Source organism: Bos taurus, chromosome 26, assembly GCF_002263795.3.
Source record: "Bos taurus isolate L1 Dominette 01449 registration number 42190680 breed Hereford chromosome 26, ARS-UCD2.0, whole genome shotgun sequence".
Classification (NCBI taxonomy): Eukaryota; Metazoa; Chordata; class Mammalia; order Artiodactyla; family Bovidae; genus Bos; species Bos taurus.
In genome coordinates, this window is record NC_037353.1 from 41,932,705 (window position 1) to 41,956,088 (window position 23,384).

The 23,384-nt window shown below is 46.0% G+C and overlaps 1 protein-coding gene across 21 annotated transcripts in view; it reads left to right on the forward strand.

Moving 5' to 3' along the window:
• The window catches only part of TACC2 (transforming acidic coiled-coil containing protein 2), a 234,999-nt gene that overhangs the window by 55,076 nt on the left and 156,539 nt on the right, over positions 1 to 23,384 (forward strand). For all 21 annotated transcript variants that reach the window (XM_015460758.3, XM_015460765.3, XM_015460769.3 and 18 more), the window contains one exon: positions 17,788 to 23,040. In XM_015460758.3, coding sequence (XP_015316244.1) covers positions 17,788 to 23,040 — 5,253 coding nt within the window. The remainder of the gene's footprint in view (positions 1 to 17,787; positions 23,041 to 23,384) is intronic.

The window sequence follows — 23,384 nt, forward strand, 5'->3', positions numbered from 1 at the left end:
ATTATTTTTGAACCAAGGCCACTGCATGCTGGTCAGTGGGCTCAGGACATAAACACATACCTTACCCAGCAACTCTGTGGATGAATGCAGGTGATCTGAGGGGTTATATGAGGAAACTGAGGTTCAGAGAGGTTAAGGAACTAGCTAGCCCCCAGGTCAAACAGATAGAACCTGGCGTGCTAAGGGCTAGAATCCAGTTTGGTTTGATGCCAAAGCCCAGGCCCACAATCATGAGGCTGAGTTCTTACAGGTGCCTGAAAAGATTTGTGTCGTGGTCTCCATAATTAGAAAGCAAACCCCAGTCTGTTTTGAAGAAGGTCGGTTCTCAGACCCAGAAAAAAAATCGAAAAAGATCTGGTCAGTTTTATGAGCAGTGGCCGAGGGCCGGTGCTTCATTACCGGCCCTCCCCCCATGTTTCTTAAAGCAGTGGATTCTGTTCCTTTAAACGAAGCTTTGTGAAGTCCTGGATTCCGGATCCCGGATCTGTAACAGGCTCCTGCCAAGGCAGGGTGTGTCACAGAGCGGTGCGGCCGGTCCAACTTCTGAGTCACTGTTTATCTCTGGCAGGAAGTAAACACGGGGAGGAGAGAGGGAGGGAGGCAAGGAGGGCGCTCGCGGACTTTTGACGCTGGCTGGGAAAGAATATCGTGTGCTGAGTTAGGTGTGCGTCTGCTCTTCTGGTTTCAGCCCAGAACCTTTAAGAAGTGAAGAGGAATGGTGCTGTTCCAGTCTGAAACAGTACTTGGGAACAAAGGAAATTAGAAAGTAGAGTGGGAAGAGCAATCAGCACCTACAGACAACTGTTCTTAAAATATTGGTGTGTTTCCCTCAGAGTTCTCTGTTGATTTCTAGTTCTTCATTGATTGTGATAGCTCTGTACATGTATACATTTTATGTATCATTCAGTTCAGTCGCTCAGTCGTGTCCGACTCTTTGAGACCCCATGGACTGCAGCACGCCAGGCCTCCCTGTCCATCACCAACTCCCGGAAGTTGTTCAAACTCACGTCCATTGACTCAGTGATGCCATCCAACCACCTTATCCTCTGTCGTCCCCTTCTCCTCCTGCCTTCAATCTTTCCCGGCATCAGGGTCTTTTCCAATGAGTCAGTTTAAAAAAATTATAAACTATTAAATATATACGATAATAAATTATATATGTAAATCTAAAAATATTTAAACATGTTAATATAAATGTTATATAAATGTATACTATATTTGAATAATTAATAAGCTATTTTTAGAGCAGTTTTACCGAAAAACAAGGGTACCGAGAACTCCCTGAAGCCATCCCTTCTCTGTACAGTGCGGTTCAGTCGCTCCGTCGTGTCCGACTCTTTGCGACCCCATGAATTGCACGCCAGGCCTCCCTGTCCATCACCAACAGTTCCCCCTTATTATTAAGATTGTGCATTAATGTGGTACATTTGCTACAGTTAATGAACAAGTGTTGATAATTATGAACTAAAATCTGTACTTCCCGTTAAGGTTCACTCTTTGTATTATACATTGTCATGTGTTCACCATTATAACATCGTACAGGATGGTTTCCCAGCCTTGAACATTCCTGGGTTCCGCTTATTCATCCCTTACTCCCTCCTTCCTTTCCTCCCTCCCCTGGCAAGCACCAGTATTTTTGGTCTGCATAGTTTCTTTTTTTCCCAATTGCCTTTTATTTATCGGTATAAACTGCATACTGTTTAAGTGTGTAAATCTGAGCTTGACGAGTATTTGCACTCCTGCGCATCTGTAATCACACTCAGATCTGTTTCCATCGCCCCGTTCACGCACTCACGTCACTTCCCCAGTGCCTCTGTCCTAGAATAACACCTATTTGAACTTCTACCACCGGTGACTAGTTTTGCCACTTCTTGAGCTTCGTGTAAATGGTACTGAACAGTATGTATACTCTGGTATCTGGTTTCTTTTACACACTGCTACTTACTGATTTTTTAAAATTGTTTTTACTGTGGTTTAAAAAGGCAAAGCGTTCCATTTACCACCTTAACCAATGTAGTGTTTAGTAGTACCGTTCAGTAGTGTTAAGTATAACACGTGTTATAGTTTCTTAGTTTCTTAAGGTAGAAACAGGTCATTTCTTTGAATCTACCTTTTTTAGTATAGGTGCTTGAGTGTCTTAAAAGCCACTCTGAATGCTGCTTTAACTGTATCTGACACATTTTGATATTTGAGTTTTCATTTCGTTCAAATACTTTCTAATGTATCAATTTCATTTCTTCTTTGACTCATAGGCTATTTAGAAGTGTATTATTTAATTTCCAAATAGTTGGGGATTTTCCAGTTACCTTTCTGTTATTGATTTCTAATATAATTCCATTGTAACCAGATAATATGCTTTGAATAATTTAAATCTTTTAAAATTTATTGAGTTTTTTTTAATGTGTAGAATATCATCTGTCTTATAAATGTTTCACTTAAACTTGAAAAAAATTAATCCTGCCACTACTGACTGCTGCTGCTGCTGCTGGTAAGTCACTTCAGTCATGTCCGACTCTGTGCGACCCCACAGACAGCAGCTCACCAGGCTCCCCTGTCCCTGGGATTCTCCAGGCAAGAACACTGGAGTGGGTTGCCATTTCCTTCTCCAATGCATGAAAGTGAAAAAATAAAGTGAAGTTGCTCAGTCGTGTCCGACTCCTAGCGACCCCATGGACTGCAGCCCACCAGGCTCCTCTGTCCATGGGATTTTCTAGGCAAGAGTACTGGAGTGGGGCGCCATCGCCTTCTCCACCACTATTGACTAGTGTTCAATAAATGTCAGAGAGTCAAGTTGGTTGTAGTAGTTGTTCCAGTCTTCTGTATCCGTGCTGATTGTCTATCTCTTCTATCGATTATTGAGAAAAGTGTATGGAACTATTACCTTTTAATCGTGTATTTGTTCATTTCTCCTTTTATCAGTTTTTGTGTTATGTGCTTTGAAGCTCGGTTATTAGGTAGATAAACTTTCAGAACGGTTACATCCTCTTAATGAATTGACCTCTTTTTCATTTAATCTTTTTTCCACTTGGTAATGTTTTTGCTCTAAAATTGACTTTGATGTAATATAGAGACAACAGCTTTCTACTCATTGGTGTTTTCATGCTATATCTTTCCCCCCTTCATTTTCTGACTCTTAACAGATTTGTGCTTGTTAAGCAAAGTTTGAAGTGCCTTTTTTGTAGGCAGCATATAAGTTGGGTCTTGCTTTTTTGATGCACTCTGAATATCTCCAGCTTTTGACTGGAGTGCTTATAATATTTACATTTAACATGACTATTAATATGGTTGGTTTAAATCTACAGTCCTATTGTTTTCTCTGTCCGTCTCTTGTTTGGTTCATTTTCCTTCCTTTTTGGCCTTTTAAAAATGTTCATTATTTTTACAATTGTACTTTACTTCCCTTTAGATTTATTAGCTACAGTATTTGTGTTATCTTAAGTGGTTGCTTCAGGATCTATAATATGTATCTTTAATGTATCACAATCTACTATTAAGTGATATTGCACCTTCCGCATATATTAGAAGAATCTTGCAAAATTATCCTTGGGTTTCTCCACTTTGGGCCTTTGTGCTATTGTTTTGTTTTGTTTTTTAAGCCCCCACCCGGCCACCCCTCTGTTATTGTCGATAGACATTTTACTCCTTCCATTGTGTTACAAATCCTACAATATATGTTATTTTTGCTTTACATAGCCAGTTATCTTTTAAAAGCCACTTAAATAATAAGGAAAAGTGACTTTACATTTACCTGCATAGTTAGCATTTCTGGTGCTCTTTATTCTTTTATATAAATACTGATGGCCATCTGGTATTATTTTCTTTCGATTTAAGGGACTGCCTTCAATATTTCTTGAAATACTGATCTGCTGGGGTTGAATTCTTTTAGCTTTTGTATGTCTGAAAAAAATCTTTATTTCATCTATGTTTTATAAATTTATTTTCAATGGGCAAAGAGTTACAAGTAGACAGTTTTTTTTCCCTTTTATTGCTCCATTGTATTGTAGCTTGCATTGTTTGCAACCAAAATCTGATGTCATCCTAAGTTTGTTCTTCTGTCTTTTTTCCTGCTCTGACTGACTTTATTATATTTTACTTTTTCACTGATTTTGAGCAATTTGGTTATGATATGCCTTGGTATAAGTGTCTTCTTATTTTTTATGCTTGAAATTATTAATAGTTAGATTTGTGGGTCTGTGGGTTTACAGTTTGCATTATATTTGGAAATTTTGCAGTCATTATTTCTTCAAGTGTTGTTTTTTTTTAATCTCCCTTCCACCCTGGGACTCCAGCTACACAGGCCTCCAGCTGCTTGAAGTTGTCCTGCTGTTCACTGATAATCTGAATCTGTTCTTCTTCTTTTCAAGTCTTTTTGTGTTTCATTTTGGGAGAATTTCTATTGCTATGTCTTCAAGTTCACTAATTTTCTCTGTAATGACTAATCTGTTTTTAATCCATCCCAGTGTGTTTTTCATTTCAGGAACTGTATTTTTCACCTCTAGAAGTTTGATTTAGGTCTTTTTTATATTACTATCATCCATGTCTGTAGTTAACACTCTAGCATCCAATAACACTCAATGTCCAATTCATAACACATGTACTTTTCTCTAGCATCCTGAACATATGTACTGCAGTTATATTACTTTAAAAAAGTCTTTGTGTACTAATTCTGTTATTTGCACAATTTCTGGGTTGGCTTTGATGAATTGAGTTTTCAATATGGGTCTCTTTTCCTGCTTCTTTGAATGCCAGACACTGTGGACTTTATGCTTCCAGATTCTGGATATTTTTGAATTCCTATAAATATTCTTGAACTCTGCTCTGGGATGCAGTTATTTGGAACAGCTTATTCTTTTGGGGTCTTGCTTTTAAGCTTTGTTAGGAGGGACTAGAGCAGTGTTAATTTTCTCTACTACTGAGGCAAGAGCCTTCTTAGCACTCTAACAGATGTCCCATCAATTATGAAGTTTTCCACCCTGGTTGGTAGGAATGGGAACTATTCCCAGCCCTGTATTAGCTTTAAGGATTCTCACTTATAAACCTTGCAGGCGGTCGGTACCTCGTCTCCTGTGGTTTCCATACATATACACGCCAATCAGTATTTTGTGTATCTCTGGAGTTTTCTTTTTGTGCAGCTTTTGCGTCTTGGTAATTTGTCTTGGGAACTCTAGATGCCTTGGTCACTGCTGACATCCAGTTTCATCTCCTTAAGTCAGGGAGGCTAACTGGCTCAAGCTGGGGTCCCCTACCCTGGGACACTCTCCAGGCCGTAAGCTGAGGCAATAGCAGGGCTTACTCTGCTCCTTTCCATCTCCAGGGATCCCTGCCCTTCATCTCCCACGACTCCGAAAGAAGCCAATCTCCTATCAGCCCAAGCCCCTGTTAGTTAATAATTCTTTATATGACATTTTCCAACCCTGGCTCCCTGAAAACCTTGGACAATCTACTGTATCAAATTTCTTTCTTTAAATGGAAATGCAGCAAAAAACACCTGGCATTTATTTTGGGAACAGTGGGGAGTCCTTCTAGAAAAAAAAAAATAAGAGAGAGGATGCCAGGAGCAAGAGTTGTTTCTTTTTTCTCTTCAAGAGCAGCTTGTATTGCAGACACTTGCTGTCTCTTGTGTCTTTTTTACAGCCTCAAATGCCAACTTTGACAGCAATTAATCTTCCAAAATGCGTCACTGCTGCTGTGTTAGAGCCGGGAAGGAGCCTAGGATGGTCTTTATGTCTTTGACATTGAACCAGCTTGGCCCCCACTAATGTTGACTCATCACCCCCCGCTCCCCCGACAAGCCCCCCTGCCATGTAGACCAATGGGATTACAGAGAGACACATCTCAGCAAAATGGCTTGTGGCTGGGGATTGTTCTAACAAGAAATCCTTAGTCACGTTTTTGAATTCAGTCTCACACGGGCAACATTGGTAATATCTTCTTTTTCGGAGGGTGGCCCAAATTCCCTGAAAGGCTTTTCAGTCATCAAGAGAAAACTGCATTATGTTCCCTGTTGTTGTACTTTGTTGGCTAAGGGAGGAAAATTTTTATAAAATATGTCAGAAGCCTTATCAAGAAGGAATATAACAAAAATATGTTTACCACTATTTCTTATTCAAAATACCCTTGTGGTATCAAAATAAATACCCCATAATCTAATCATATGGGCAAAACTGTCATTTGCATTTTTTCCAAGGACGACTGCTGCTGCTAAGTCACTTCAGTCGTGTCCGACTTGTGCGACCCCATAGACAGCAGCCCACCAGGCTCCTCCATCCCTGAGATTCTCCAGGCAAGAACACTGGAGTGGGTTGCCATTTCCTTCTCCACTGCATCAAAGTGAAAAGTGAAAGTGAAGTCACTCGGTCGTGTCCGACTCCTAGTGACCCCATGGACTGCAGCCTACCAAGCTCCTCCATCCATGGGATTTTCCAGGCAGGAGTACTGGAGTGGGGTGCCATTGCCTTCTCCTCCAAGGATGACTAGTAGGATTTAACTTGCAGTTCAGGATATCTTCATGTTCTCAGATAAATATTCTGCCTACTTTCTTGATTTGTGCTTATTAGAGTTTTAAAAATCTTTTTTTTTATTGTGCATAAAAATAAATATCTCTAAGAAAGCAAAACTATCATTACCAAAGAGCACAGTGGAGGCTGGCCGGGGTGGTAGAGGTAAATTGGGAATTTGAGATTAACATATACACACTACCATATATAAAGTAAGTAAGTCACAAGGACCTACTATGTAGCACAGGAAACTCTAGTCAGTATCTTGTAATAACCTATAATGGAAAAGAATCTGAAAAGGAATATATGTGCTGTGCTGTGTGCATAGTCACTCAGTCGTATCCGACTCTGTGACCCCATGGACTGTAGCCTGCCAGGCTCCTCTGTCTATGGGAGTCTCCAGGCAAGAATACTGAAGTGGGTTGCCATGCACTCCTCCAGGGGATCTTCCCAACCCAGGTTTCAAATCCAGGTCTCCCACATTGCAGGTGGATTCTTTATCATCTGACCCATCAGGGAAGCCATATATATTTATATATAAATATGCATAAGACAAACAAAAAACTACCTGTATACAGCGTTAAAGACATTTAATGACTAATTGTGAATAACAGTTACAGAAATTTCACTTTGTAATCACATCTGACTAATTTTATCCAATAAATATCTTATTAGATTAAAAATTAACAAAAATACACCTAAAGCAACTAGAAAAGGAAGAAATGAAGAACCCCAGCATTAGTAGAAGGAAAGAAATCTTAAAAATAAGGGCAGAAATAAATGCAAAAGAAACAAAAGAGACCATAGCAAAAATCAACAAAGCCAAAAGCTGGTTCTTTGAAAGGATAAATAAAATTGACAAACCATTAGCCAGACTCATCAAGAAACAAAGGGAGAAAAATCAAATCAATAAAATTAGAAATGAAAATGGAGAGATCACAACAGACAACACAGAAATACAAAGGATCATAAGAGACTACTATCAACAATTATATGCCAATAAAATGGACAATGTGGAAGAAATGGACAAATTCTTAGAAAAGTACAACTTTCCAAAACTGGACCAGGAAGAAATAGAAAATCTTAACAGACCCATCACAAGCACAGAAATTGAAACTGTAATCAAAAATCTTCCAGCAAACAAAAGCCCAGGTCCAGACGGCTTCACAGCTGAATTCTACCAAAAATTTAGAGGAGAGCTAACACCTTTCCTACTTAAACTCTTCCAGAAAATTGCAGAGGAAGGTAAACTTCCAAACTCATTCTATGAGGCCACCATCACCCTAATACCAAAACCTGACAAAGATGCCACAAAAAAAGAAAACTACAGGCCGATATCACTGATGAACATAGATGCAAAAATCCTTAACAAAATTCTAGCAATCAGAATCCAACAACACATTAAAAAGATCATACACCATGACCAAGTGGGCTTTACCCCAGGGATGCAAGGATTCTTCAATATCTGCAAATCAATCAATGTAATATACCACATTAACAAATTGAAAAATAAAAACCATATGATTATCTCAATAGATGCAGAGAAAGCCTTTGACAAATTCAACATCCATTTATGATAAAAACTCTCCAGAAAGCAGGAATAGAAGGAACATACCTCAACATAATAAAAGCTATATATGACAAACCCACAGCAAACATTATCCTCAATGGTGAAAAATTGAAAAAGGTTTTGGCCACAGCAATCAGAGCAGAAAAAGAAATAAAAGGAATCCAAATTGGAAAAGAAGAAGTAAAACTCTATTTGCAGATGACATGATCCTCTACATAGAAAACCCTAAAGACTCCACCAGAAAATTACTAGAACTAATCAATGATTATAGTAAAGTTGCAGGATATAAAATCAACACACAGAAATCCCTTGCATTCCTATACACTAATAATGAGAAAACAGAAAGAGAAATTAAGGAAACAATTCCATTCACCATTGCAACGGAAAGAATAAAATACTTAGGAATATATCTACCTAAAGAAACTAAAGACCTATATATAGAAAACTATAAAACACTGATGAAAGAAATCAAAGATGACACAAATAGATGGAGAAATATACCATGTTCATGGATTGGAAGAATCAATGTAGTGAAAATGAGTATACTACCCAAAGCAATTTATAGATTCAATGCAATCCCTTTCAAGCTACCAACGGTATTCTTCACAGAGCTAGAACAAATAATTTCACAATTTGTATGGAAATACAAAAAACCTCGAATAGCCAAAGCTATCTTGAGAAAGAAGAATGGAACTGGAGGAATCAACCTACCTGACTTCAGGCTCTATTACAAAGCCATAGTCATCAAGACAGTATGGTACTGGCACAAAGACAGAAATATAGATCAATGGAACAAAATAGAAAGCGCAGAGATAAATCCACGCACCTATGGACACCTTATCTTTGACAAAGGAGGCAAGAATATACAATGGATTAAAGACAATCTCTTTAACAAGTGGTGCTGGGAAAACTGGTCAACCACTTGTTAAATAATGAAACTAGAACACTTTCTAACACCATACACAAAAATAAACTCAAAATGGATTAAAGATCTAAACATAAGACCAGAAACTATAAAGCTCCTAGAGGAGAACATAGGCAAAACACTCTCCAACATACATCACAGCAGGATCCTCTATGACCTACCTCCCAGAATATTGGAAATAAAAGCAAAAATAAACAAATGGGACCTAATTAAACTTAAAAGCTTCTGCACAACAAAGGAAACTATTAGCAAGGTGAAAAGGCAGCCTTCAGAATGGGAGAAAATAATAGCAAATGAAGCAACTGACAAACAACTAATCTCAAAAATATACAAGCAACTCCTACAGCTCAATTCCAGAAAAATAAATGACCCAATCAAAAAATGGGCCAAAGAACTAAATAGACATTTCTCCAAAGAAGACATACAGATGGCTTACAAACACATGAAAAGATGCTCAACATCACTCATTATCAGAGAAATGCAAATCAAAACCACTGTGAGGTACCATTTCACGCCAGTTAGAATGGCTGCGATCCAAAAGTCTACAAGCAATAAATGCTGGAGAGGGTGTGGAGAAAAGGGAACCCTCTTACACTGTTGGTGGGAATGCAAACTAGTACAGCCACTATGGAGAACAGTGTGGAGATTCCTTAAAAAACTGGAAATAGAACTGCCTTATGATCCAGCAATCCCACTGCTGGGCATACACACTGAGGAAACCAGAATTGAAAGAGACACATGTACCCCAGTGTTCATCGCAGCACTGTTTATAACAGCCAGGACATGGAAGCAACCTAGATGTCCATCAGCAGATGAATGGATAAGAAAGCTGAGGTACGTATACCCAATGGAGTATTACTCAGCCATTAAAAAGAATACATTTGAATCAGTTCTAATGAGGTGGATGAAACTGGAGCCTATTATACAGAGTGAAGTAAGCCAGAAAGAAAAACACCAATACAGTATACTAACGCATATATATGGAATTTAGAAAGATGGTAATGATAACCCTGTATACAAGACAGCAAAAGAGACACTGATGTATAGAACAGTCTTATGGACTCTGTGGGAGAGGGAGAGGGTGGGAAGATCTGGGAGAATGACATTGAAACATGTATAATATCATGTATGAAACGAGTCGCCAGTCCAGGTTCGATGCATGATACTGGATGCTTGGGGCTGGTGCACTGGGACGACCCAGAGGGATGGTATGGGGAGGGAGGAGGGAGGAGGGTTCAGGATGGGGAACACATGTATACCTGTGGCGGATTCATTTGGCAAAACCAATACAATATTGTAAAGTTTAAAAATAAAATAAAATTTTAAAAAAAATTAACAAAAAGTGCCCCAGATATCTCCTCTGATGGGATTGTAGTTTTATTTTTCATGTTTGACTGTTAAGAAGCATTCAAATGAGCAGAAATAATTATTATGCCATAAATGTATTTAAGTGAATTTCTGTTTTCTTGTGCTAATATCTACATTCATTTGAAGTACAGTGACAGACAGAAGGAAGAGACACAGAATTCATTCCAGCTACAGGGAAGGCTTATGGGTCACACTTGAAGCCCAGCACTGAAGCTAGGGACCACACAATTGGGTCAGCCCCACGTGAGGAGTGCTGAGAAAAATCGACGACAAGACAGTTTTTTAACTTTCTTTGGAATTCAGTTGCCTGTACCCACCTCCATTATGCTGGATAATTGAGTTCGTGAGTGTGCCAACACATCGACCTTTCAGTTCAGTTCAGTTCAGTTGCTCAATTGTGTCCGACTCTTTGCAACCCCATGGACTGCAGCACGCCAGGTCTCCCTGTCCATCACCAGCTCCTGGAATTTACTCACACTCATTTCCATCGAGTCGGTGATGCCATCCAACCATCTCATCCTCTGTCGTCCCCTTCTCCTCCCGCCTTCAGTCTTTCCCAGCATCAGGGTCTTTTCAAATGAGTCAGTTCTTCGCATTGGATAATGGAGTCTCATGAGTGTGCCAACACCTTGACCTTAAAGTCATATAAAAGTTCACGTGGCAAAGTGTAGGCTAAATATTAAGAATGCTTTGGTATTTTATTCACCCTTGCACATACCCGTTTCTCCCCAATAACGTTTTAGACCCTACCAATATTTTCCTTTCATCTATTGCTTGAATTGCCCTAGCATTGTGGTCTTTCTTTTTTCTAACACAGAATGAGCACAGAAAAGAGTTAAAACTGCATTTAAAATATACAGTTGAGTCTGATGGGGTTGCCAAGGTCAGCAGCTCCCTGGCATCCATGTAGGGAGTGTTGTTCGGACAAGTTAGGACCGAGAATGTGGATCGGACCTAATTTGCTAGGATCACAAAGAAGTTGCTGAAGAGGTGCCTTTCTCTGAAATACCATGTTATGGTTGTTAAAGCATGGCGGTTGTCATTGCCTTATTAACTTGAGAGTTCTTTGCACAGATCACTCAGAATGTAAATTGCTTCTCTGAAGTCTCTGGAATGGTGATCCATACCCACAGTGCAAGAGTCAACCTAAGTGAGCAGTTACGGTGTCAGTTAAAAAAATTTTTTTTCTTTACTTATCTATTCATCCCATTGTCAACTGAAAAAAAAAAAAAAAAAAAGAAGCACAATGTGAGAGTTGTGAGTTAAGTTTTATTGGGGGCAAAATGAGGGCTATAGACTGGGAGACAGCATTTCAGAGAACTCTGAGGAACTGCTCCAAAGAGGTGGGGCGAAAGTCAGTGTTATATATGATTTCAGTGAAGGGGGTACGTGCAGTCAAGCACAGATCTTGGTAGAAGCTTGCTGCTAGTCATGAGAAGATGTCTCCATTAATGATTTTAGTCCTTTTCTAGATATGTGAGTGAAAAAACTTGTTTAAAGCTCAACATTCAAAAAACAAATATCATGGCATCAGGTCTCATTGGTGGGGAAAAAGTGGAAACAATTGCAGATTTTATTTTCTTGGGCTCCAAAATCACTGCAGACGGTGACTGCAGCCACAAAATTAAAAGGAACTTGTTCCTTGGAAGGAAAGCTACAACAAACCTAGATGACATATTGAAAAGCAGAGACGTTACTTTGCTGACAAAGGCCTGTATAGTCAAAGCTATGGTTTTTCCAGTAGTCATGAACGGACGTGAGAGCTGGACAATAAAAAAGGCTCAGAGCTGAAGAATTAATGCTTTTGAACTGTGGTGTTGAAGAAGACTCTTGAGAGTGCCTTGGACTGCAAGGAGATCAAACTAGTCAATCCTAAAGGAAGTCCATCCTGGATATTCATTGGAAGGGCTGATGCTGAAGTTGAAACTCCAATACTTTGGCCACCTGATGCGAAGAGCTGACTCATTGGAAAAGACCCTGATGCTGGGAAAGATTGAAGGCAGGAGGAGAAGGGGATTACAGAGGATGAGATGGTTGGATGGCATCACCAACTCGATGGACATGAGTTTGAGCAAGCTCAGGGAGATAGTGAAGGACAGGGAAGACTGGAGTGCTGAGTCCATGGGGTCGCAAAGAGTTAGACATGACTGAGCGACTGAAAAACAACAGCCTAACCATCCATCCATCCATTCATGCACCCATCCATCCATCCATCCACTGACACATTCATATATTCAGTGTTTGCTATATGCCAAGCACCAGAGACATAATACTTAAAAGAGGCAAGACCCAGTCTCCATCATACTCCAGAGGGAGGAATGGTCATCCTTCTTAATGGTAGCCATGACTACTGCCCTCACTCAGTGGGGCTGTCAAAGGAGATCTGATCCCAGAGGCCAGGCCAGGGAGGCTTCATTGAGAAGTGGAGATTGGGTCTGAGATTCTCAGGGAGAAGCAGGAGCGCTCCAGCTCCAGGAAGATGCAGGGATGGGGAGCTCTGTGTGGGATGCTGCGGGAAAGGCAGGCTGGGGGCACAGATGACTGCAAACTGAAGTCATCACCGGAGGGTCTTCCCACGAGGGTGACAGGATCAGGCTTTCGTGTCTAAGCTGTAGTTCTGGCTGCAGCCTGGAGAACAGAGTGCAGGGCCCGGAGTGGGTGGGAGAAGAGTTTGCTGCCCTGGTCCAGGAGAGGCGAGGCCAGCAAGTATGAGGCAGCCAGAGGCGGCGGGAGCCTGGAGCCAGGCAGGGCTTGGTCTCACTTTGTACCAGGAGTTCTGCGTGCGACCCGGGTCTGGTCTGGAAGCTCTGTGTGGATATTTTTTCATTTGTGCATTGAGGGGTGGGGCGACATCCACTCTGCTGGCTACTGTGTGGATTAAATGTCATCAGAACTGAAAAGTGCTTAGCGCGGGCTTGGCCTTAGTAAATACTCAGGATGTGGCAGTTGTCCATCTTGGCGATTTTGCTTTATGGTTTTGCTGGTTCCCTTGAAGCCTGGTAGTGCAGAGACCATGTTTGTTTTTCCCCCAGCCAGTCTCCTTCCTCTTCTCAAGCATTCCTAGTTGGCTTGAGTGTGCGTCTTCGGAACTACGCCTTAGGAACCCATCTGGATGTGATTGTCTCCGGCTCGGGTGGTGGGGAGGGCCTTCTCTGCATCTTCATCATCTGCTCAGCCCTTTGCTGCAGCAAATCAGCCCTCCTCCCAGGTCTCTGCACTCCGTGCCTCTCCCTTTGTTGGCGGGGGCATCAGGGCTGCACCGGGGCAGCTGTGGTCTGTATGCTCTGCCCTCCTCAGCTCAAAGGCAGTGCCCCCTCCCTTTGGGCTGAGAGCCTTGCATTTAGAACACACTGCCCAGCCCATAAGAGCTTGCCTTTAGATTCTGAGCTGAACCTCCATCCTACACATATTTTATTCCATCTTGAAGCACAGAAGGACATTGTGCAAGCTCCAATTAATACAGGGCCCTTTCAAAATACTTTGTAGAATTTTTCCTGTCCTTGGGCAAATCTCCTCCTGGTGAGTGAATTTAATCTGGTTTAAAAATTGGCTTCTGATGGGCAGTCACAGAGATTACAGGTGCTTAGTTCAGGTGAATGAGAGCCAAGACTGGGTCATTATTTTGAAGGGAGTCCGTGTTCACACTCTGGGGGATGTATTCCTGGTTGCTCTCTTATAAGACCCGCAGGTCTTCAGGGTGCCCCAGTGGAGTGAATTTATCATCCTGTCCCCAGACGATCATGACTTCAGGCAGCCTGAAGGGAAGTCACACACTCTCCTGAGTTGGCCACTGCTCTCAGAGGCATATCAGTAAAGCCGCTTTGTTCTTTTGTTGCCAGCGCAGAGGGAGCTGTGTTCTATGCTTCTTGAACAAGCAGACATCAGTAGGAATGCTTCATTTCTGAATTACATGCTATTAATCTCATTAGCTACTGAACGATTTGACCCCCTGCCTAATGAGTGGAACACAATTAAGCATAAAGTGCCTATTAAAAGGAAAATAGGTTCACAAGTACAGAGTTGCTAGTTCTGGAACAATCCATTGAATTTCAGAAATCCTGCTCTGCAGAGGTCAAGTCAAGGAATCTTACCTGCAATTCTAGGGGTTTCACCCCTGTCCATCAGCACAAGGCCAGGACTCTCCATGGGCACATCTGTCATAATGACCACTTGAGAATTGGAGGGATTCATGTAACTTAACCCTCTTTAGTTTTCTCTTCTTTGCTCTTGTGAGCCCTGCTTTTTGTCTGAAAATGCTAATCTCGTTGAGATAGTAGCCAACTCTCTCTCGGGTCCATCTGAGATATTTTCAGTGTCATATGTGCAGAGGCATTACTTTACCATTAAGGTCCGTCTAGTCAAAGCTGTGGTTTTTCCAGTAGTCATGTATGGATGTGAGAGTTGGACTATGAAGAAAGCCGAGTGCCAAAGAATTGATGCTTTTGAACTGTGCTGTTGGAGAAGACTCTTGAGAGTGCTTTGGACTGCAAGGAGGTCCAACCAGTCCATCCTAAAGGTGATCAGTCCTGAATATTCATTGGAAGGACTGATGTTGAAGCTGAAACTCCAATACTTTGGCCACCTGCTGCGACGAGCTGACTCATTTGAAAATACCCTGATGCTGGGAAAGATTGAAGGCAGGAGGGGAAGGGGATGACAGAGGATGAGATGGTTGGATGGCACCACCAACACAATAGCCAAGAGTTTGAGTAAGCTCTGGGAGTTGGTGATGGACAGGGAAGCCCGGTGTGCTGCAGTCCATGGAATCTCAAAGAATCAGACACGACTGAGCAACTGAACTGATACTGAACTGATGTGCAGAGATGGGCATTAAATCAGGATGACTGGTGTAGTAACACCTGAACACACCTCCTCCGAGGTTGTCATGTGATGTCATGTATAATTCATAGGTGAGGGGCTTGGTGAGAGGCTAGAATGGAGTCAAGTAAAGAGCCTCTTGCCTTCTGTCCCAGTTCATTCAGGCTGCTATAAAAATGACATAGACTGGATGGCCTAGCCAACAGGCACATGTTGCTTGTGATTCTGGAGGCTAGAAATCTAATATCAAGGTGCCAGCAGATTTCAAATCTGGTGAGGACCCACTTCCTAGTTTGTAGGTGGATGCCTTCTCTGGGAGTCCTCACATGGCAAAAGGGTCAAGGGAATTCTCTGGGGATCTCTTTTCAATTCAGTTCAGTCGCTCAGTCATGTCTGACTCTTTGCAATCCTATGAACCATAGCACACCAGGCCTCCCTGTCCATCACCAACTGCCAGAGTCCACCCAAACCCGTGTCCATTGAGTCGGTGATGCCATCCAACCATCTCATCCTCTGTCATCCCCTTCTCCTCCTGCCCCCAATCTTTCCCAGCATCTCTTTTATAAGGGCACTAATCCCTTCATGGGGGCTCCATCCTCATGACTTAATCACCTTCCAAAGACCCTCCTTTCCTAATACCATTGAGAGGGTTAATAGGTAGGAAGGCCAGAGGTCCCCAAGTGGCGGGAGGAAATAAATTGCAAGTGGCAGACATTTCCCCCCCCTTCTCTGTTGAGGACACCTGGTTCTGCCTGAACTTAACTTTTTCAAACCTTGAGATAACCAATACATTTTTCTTATAGAAGTGTTTTTCTTGAGCTATGTTAATGCAACTATGTACTTGCTTTAAAATTTGCCTTTCTTCAAACCAGTTCACCTAAGATGAACCTTTTTTTTTTTTTTTCTTTTCTCAGACCTTGGGCTGATGATGGCTCAACAAACCAATATTCATGTCAGTTGTTTTATGGCCAGGGATAACACACTTTGTGCCATTCTATCTCAGAAATGCATAATGTGGGAGAGGGGCCTGGTATAACTCCCTCAGCCTTGAGGTGTCTCTCTTGTCCGATTAACAGCTTGCTAACAGACATAAAACATCTTGCTGAAAACTAGCAAGCAGGCACTCTTTCTGTCCCTTTCTGATGTCTATGTCAGAAGTTTTCCCTATCTCTATTGCGCTTTTATAATAAAACCTTGCTACACAAAAGCTCCTTGTAGTCAAGCCTTGTCTCTGGCCCCGGACTGAATTCTTCTTTGGAGGCCACGAATCCCAGTGTAGCACGTGGCTTGCAACCTCAGCCTTTCACCATCATCTTGGGGATCAGTTTTCAACATATGAATTTTGGGGGACACAAACATTCAGTCTCCCTTCTTAAAAGTTTTTGCTTTCGGAGGCATAGAATGAATAAGAAGATGATGATACGTCAGATTCAAGCTTAACCCCTCTGTTCTCAGGATTCTTCTCTGCAAAATGACAGTAGTAATATGCACCTTGCAAGGCTATTGGTAGGGTTAAATGAGATAATCCATGTAAAGCACTGATGTTCAGGAAATTTCATCCATTAGTATTTTCCCAGCTTTTCATTTGGACAATTTGAGACCTTAAAAATGTTGAAAGGATAGTAGTATAATATCCAATATACCCATTGCAGCAGTTTATTCACAGTGCCATAGAGAAACCCACAGACTGGGTAGCTTCAGCAACAGAATTTTGTTTTTTCACAGTTGCAGAGGCTGGAATTCCAAGGTTAGGGTGCTGGCAGAGGTGGCTTCTGGTGAGACCTTTCTTCTTGGTTTGCAGATGGTACCTTCCTGCTGGGTCTGCTATGGCCTCTTTGTATGAGTAACTCCTGGTATCCCCCTTCTTCTTACAGGGACTTCAGTTCTCCTAGATTAGCGCCCCACTCTTATGACCTCACTTAAATTTAATTACCTCCTTAAAGGCCCTATGTCCACATATACAGTCACATTATGGATTAAAACTTCAATATGGATTTTCAGGGGGACACAGTTCAGTCCATAATTGCTGTTTTTGTTCAGTCACTAAGTCACATCCAACTCTTTGTGACCTCACAGCATGCCAGGCAGGCTTCCGTATCCTTCACTATCTCCCAGACTGCTCAAACTCCTGTCCATTGAGTTGATGATGCCATCCAACCATCTCATTCTCTGTCCTCCCCTTCTCCTCCTGTTTTCAATCTTTCCCAGCATCAGGGTCTTTTCCAGTGAGTCGGCTCTTTGCATCAGGTGACCAAAGTATTGGAGCTTCAGCTTTAGTATCAGTCCTTCCAGTGAATATTCAGGGTTGATTTCCTTTAGGATTGATTGGTTTGATCTCCTTGGTATTTAATTTCCCTATTCACTACTGACCAGCATGGAAAACCTCAGACTGAATGTTTGAGATTCTCTGCATTGATTTTTGGAGAAAGTCATGGTTATGGGCATGGTGGGATGGGGAGGGGACTCTCTTCATGGGGAGGATGAGCCGCATGAGGATGGTGTGTTACGTCCTCTCGTGGGAGAGGGGCGGGGTGATTCTGCTTGTGCTTTACTCTCTCCTTGCCATCCATGAGAACTGATGAAACATTACATGTTTTCATTGTTGGCAGCATCTGGCATGGAGGTTCCAGCTCTGCTTCTGAAGGTGCTGCCAGTCCAGACCCCTGCCTCGTGTCTCCAGAGGTGACTGAGCCGAGAGAGCACCCACAGGCAGCCAGGGGCCCAGAAGATTCTCCACGTCCCAGCGCACCGGAGCCCCAGGAGCGGGAGAGTCCCTCGTCCTCCATGCGCTTTGCCGAGGGCCCCCTAGAAGGTTCCTTGGCAAGCCCAGAAGGGGAACCTGAAAGTTGGCCCCTCTTTCAACACCCTCAGAGGGAACTTTCTCCAAATGGCCCAGGAGAGGCCCCGGCAGCCTCGGTCCCTCAGGACGACAACTTGACTCAGTGCAAGGTGGTTTCTGTCATCCCCAGTGCCGGAGGAGAGACAGGCTCGAAGGAAGAAGAAGGGCAGAGACTGTCTTCCTCCAGCTCCACTGACCAGTTGGCAGGAATTCCACCAACTGCTCCTCCAGAGCCGATGAAGGTGCAGCTGCGTGGAGAGGATGCCCGGCCTGGTGATTTCGAGTCCCAAGGGCAAGAGGCTGCAGCTGGCTTACCATGGCCAGAGTCCTGGCAGGGAGCCCCCAAGGCCCCTGCCGCCCAACTAGGCCAGGAGAGTTCAGCCAGCCTGGAGGAGCCTCCCCTAAAACCCGAGACCTCAACCTCACAAGAGCCAGCCCCCGAATGCCCAGTGGAGGGGCCACCTCAGGATTTTACCGATGATGCGGGATTCCTTGGGGCCTGCCCTCCCACTGGGACCAGTTCAGGGGCCGCCCAAGAAGCCAAAGCAAAGGCCGATTTCCAGGAAAGCTGCCAGCAGCCAATGGGAGCACTCCCGCCCACAGGGCTGCCCTGGGATTCACCGGGTGCTGCCCTGGCGCTGGGGGACAAGGGCTCTTGGGAGGAGACTCTGGGTGCCCCTGATGCTCTGGGTCACTCACAGACCGGGAGCCAAGATGCTGAGCCCGGTCAAGTCACTGGGGCGGTGACAGGTGACCAGTCCGAGGGAATTTTGTTCATGAGCTCTGAGCCTGCCCCACACACCGCAACCAAGGATATGGGTCCAGCTTCAAGCCTCCCCTCCCAGCCAGCTGCTCTGGCCTCCATGGCTGCAGAACAAGCCAGGGAGATGGTCTCCGTGGCTGAGGTGCCTGTTCTCACAGATCCGGCTACAGAGTGGGCAGAAGCAGGGTTGTCAGGACTGGAGAAGCAAGCATCAGACCTCAGAGGAGAAGGAGAGGGTCTGGAAGGAGGCCCCAGCGAGATTCCTGCTCCTATTCCCCCGGAGGAGAGGGCAGAGCTTGGGAATAGGGAGCTAAGCCATGAAGTCCAACCAAAGGTTCCAGCTCTCCCTGCTCCCAGTGCGTCAGATGAGAGTGCCAGCAAGTCACCAGGGCTGAAGGATGAAGCTGAGCCCCGCGAAGGCCCAACTGTGGCTAACGAGGAAAGCAGAGTCTCTGGGGCTGATCCTAGAGGACAGGGAGCAGCCCCAGGGCCCCTTGGTGGTGCAGATCCTGGGAATCTACAGGCAGAGCAACCCGAGGCCTGGGACTGCAAGCCTGACCCAGAGGTGGACAAGGACAAGGTTTCACAGCTGACTGGAGATGAGGAGAGCCAAGGCCTTCCGAACACAGTCCTAGCACAGCCACTCGGAGAGGAGATCCCCGGGCACGTGGACAGGTCTGACTCTCCCTCAGAAGATGCAGCTTGGAACGTGGTGGCCCGTGGGATGATGGGAGAATCTCAAGTGGACCACGTGTCGGGCTCACTGCACCAGCTCCCTGAACAGCATCCCAGCCCACCCTCAGGGCCAGAAGGAGCTGGTGAACGTGTTCTTCCTGGGGGAGCCATCTGGGTGGGGCCGGGACCGCAGACCAAATGTCCCGACACCCTTCAGGACGTGGAGGGACTGGGAAGAATGGACTCTCTTCCTGCTTTAGAATCTGAGAAATCGGATTTCCTGTCGGCTCCTGCTCCAGAGGTCGTCCCCAAAGCCCAGGAGGCGGAGAGCATGCCTGAAATAAAGTCGGGGAGCCACCCATCCGCACAGAGGCCCGGCCGTGGAGAGGGGGAGGGCTCGCTGACATCTCCCTACCCCCGTGGGCTGGGGCGTGACACAGCTGGACAGGAAGTCCACGCCGATGGGCCCCCTCCCCCCGAGAAGGAGAACTGGGCAGTGGACTGCAGGCTCACGATGCTCAGCCTGGAGCAGGATCGGCAGGGAAACCTATCCCACCCGGGCGACAGCAGTATAGAAGTGACTGCATCCGAGAGGCCCTTACTGTGTCCTGAGAACCATCTCCAAACATCCCAGACACACCCAGAAGCGTCGGTCTTCGATATGCTCAGGGAGACATCCCAAGGGTGCGAAAGCAAGGAAGAGACTTATCCAGGTGATACGGATTTTAAGAACCTGGGTGCTGATTCTCCGCAAATCCACATACCCGTGGGACCGCGGGAAGATGTGAACTTGTCCACTCATGGAGGAAAGCAACAGGCTTCTGAAATGGAACTTCCAAGTGAGCTCCCCAAAGGCAGTCTGTCTGATGCTCCGAGTTTACCTCCCAGGGACACAGTTCCGGAGAATCCTACGACTGAGAAGTCGCAGTTGTCAGCACCCATGAAGCCTGAGTTGCCTGCACTCAAGGAGAAGGGGCAAGAGGGAGAATGCAGCAGCAGTCAGCCGTCCAGGAGCTCATCTCCTGCAGCAGACACTTTCCAAGACCCTTCTCTTGCAGGTAGCTTGAGCAGAGAGGAATATAGCTGTGCTGGGCAGGGGCCAAACGAGTCCCAACAGGAGCTGGTTGATGGGCTGAACGCCGGCAGCCAGCATGAAGAAGCATGTCTTGAGGACGCAGGCATTTCAGGAGCAGCTGACGCTTGGCCCCAGCTCCAGGACTTGGGCAAGACAGAGAAGGCAAGTGGAAACACCGTGGGGGCCCCGCCTTGTCGGCCTGACTCAGTAGCTCTCCTGGAGGCAGCTCACAGCCAGCCGGTTCCAGCACCTGCCAGCCCCCGAGCCACACCCTCCCAGGATGCCCCAGTGAGAGAGGCAGGTGAAGAAACCCAGGAGGGCGGGCAGCAACCGGGGTTGGTCCCACAGAAGGAAATGGAGCACCTCACTGCCTCGGATGCAGAGGTCCCGAAGCTTTCTGGAATTTTCCCATCAGCCAAGGATCAAGGTGTGGGTGGTGCTGAGACTTGTGGGAAGGCAGACAGAGGAGTCCTGGGGATGTGGCAGGCTCTGGGGGAGCCAGGCTCCCTCCAAATAGAGCAGCGCTCCTCCCCTGGGGAGGAAGCCTCTACCTCTACTCTAGGTGAGCAGCCCTCGGCCAGCAGCCAGGATGCCTGGCCACTAGCTAGGGAGTTGGCTGAGAGTCCCAGGAGCGTGGCAGATCTTTCTGCAGTGCAGGTTGTCCCCGACCCAAAGAGGCTCCTGCCGTCTGGACCCCCGGAGGAGGCTGCCCCTGGTACTCCTTACCTGCACATCGAAGGTGCTGCCAGGAAAGGGCTGGAAGACAGTGTCATGAAAGCTGTTTCACCCCAAGGCCCCGGAGCCCCTGGGGAAAGCCCTTGTTCCACTCGGGAGCCCCTGCTTTCCTCGGAAAAGGCTTCCTCCAGGGAGGGCTCTGCTGAGTCCTCCTTGCAAGCAGGAGCTGCAGGTGAGGGGATCTCTGCAGCGCCAGTCAGCCCTGGAAGCTCCAAAGCTGCAACCTCGGAGGGTCCTGTGGACTCTGTGCCCTACCTGGACAGGATGCCATTTCTGGCCAAGGGTAAGGAGACCACGGGGGAGGAGAAATGGTCAGGAGCTCCTGGTGCAAGTGCTGAGCCCAGTGAAATTCCAGCACGCCCCGGCAGTGAGGAGAGCAAGGCAGGGGAAGCAGCCAGAGAGACCGAAGGCAGCAGGGAGAGGATGCTAGAGCCTTCCAAGGACCCCAGGCAGGGAGCATCAGCTGGTGTAGACGCAAGCTGCAGGCAGACTGGGATGCTTTCTGGGTTGCCTGATTTCAGGGAGCACATCACCAAGATCTTCGAGACGTCTGTGCTTGGAGCCCTGGCCGCCGATTGGCCCCAGAGCACAAAGGGAGAAAAGGCGGGAGCCAGGAAGAGGGTGATGGGCAAGGGCCTCACGGTGCCAAGCCCAGAGAAGCTTCCAGATGGGACTCAAAGAGTGGCCGTCGCCCCTCTCCCCACCCTTCCCACTGGTCTCTGGGTGGACTCAAAGGAAAGGAAGCAAGAGCTGGCTATAGAGGCTGAGATTTCTCATCTGGGTCCCCAGGATCCAGCTCCAGGAAAGCTGCCTGGGCTGGCCGCAGAGCACACCCTGCCGGGCGCCAGTGAGGAGAAGGAAATAAGCGAGGCCCCGCAGATGCTGGCAGACAGCAAGAAGCCGGAGGGGGCCGGGGAAGGCTGGTGGCCTGGACCTGGAGGAGGCCAGGCCCATTCACAGCAGGCAGGTGGCCCGCAGGAAGCAGCTTCAGGTCTGTCTGCACAGGCGGCTTCTCCAGAGATTTCCGGGGCTGAGTTGCAGGTGGCTCCCCAGAGCCGCGGAGAAGGGGACTCTGGTCCAGATGACAGCATTCCTTCTGGAAAACAGAGCCAAGAAACAGCCGGCCAGGACAGTCAACCCAGAGAAGATTGTCCCCGGGGCTCTTCTCACCCCAGGGCTCTGGGTGATATGCCAGGATCCACCTCTGCCCAGGGAGCATCTCCCCACAGGGATGTCCCACCTCTGCCCGAGGCCATCAGTGAGCCCTGCACCCCAGACCCACTTGGGGGTGAGAGGAGGCGTGCAGGTGCAGCTGGCATCTCGGAAACACAAGATGCCCTGGGCACCCAGGGCGCCCCGGAGCCCCCAGCTGGGGAAGTAGCAGAGAATCCGCTGGAGCCCGGCTTGGAAGCCGGAGCTGCTGGGGAAGCAGAGGGTGACGTCACTTTGAGCACAGCTGGGACCTGGGCATGTGTGTCTGAGGACCTGCCTGAAACAGGTACTACGAGAATGTTCTCTGGTGCGGCTGCTGCCTCGGCTGTGCCAGGAAGCCCTGGGGACCCAGGCTGCTCGCAAGGGGCTCTGAGGATGGATGCTGAAGTTGCCCCAGGAGGGGGCCGCCCGGCCGGGCCCCCACAGGCAGAGGAGCAACCCAGGCCTGAGTTCCCTGCTTTTGCGGAGGACGGGAAGATAGGTGTCTCCTCACCCCCAGAACCTGACGAGACTCGGGACCTGAAGCTGCAAAACCTGGACCCAGAAGCACTGGACGCTGAGAGGTACTTAGAATAAATTCACACGCTAATGCGGGGTCAGCCGTAAAAGTGATTCTCATTTTTAAAAGTCAAAGTGATGAGTGGCTTTAAAGAAGCTTCATTTTTCCGTATCTAATTGTTTAAATTTCCCTACTTACAATCTCTGGATGTGCTGAGAGTCTGAAAACATGTGAGAAATGGTTTGGAGGCGTCTGTTTGGTTTGGAGGAGCTGTCTGTTTAACACATCTTTTTTCCTCTCCTTGTGTTCTTTAATTCTTCTAACTGAAACTGTAAAGCATGAAATATTTACAGGCCAGCAGTGGACTGTGGGGTCATAGGTTATGGTCAGTCAGACTCTTTCTGGTGT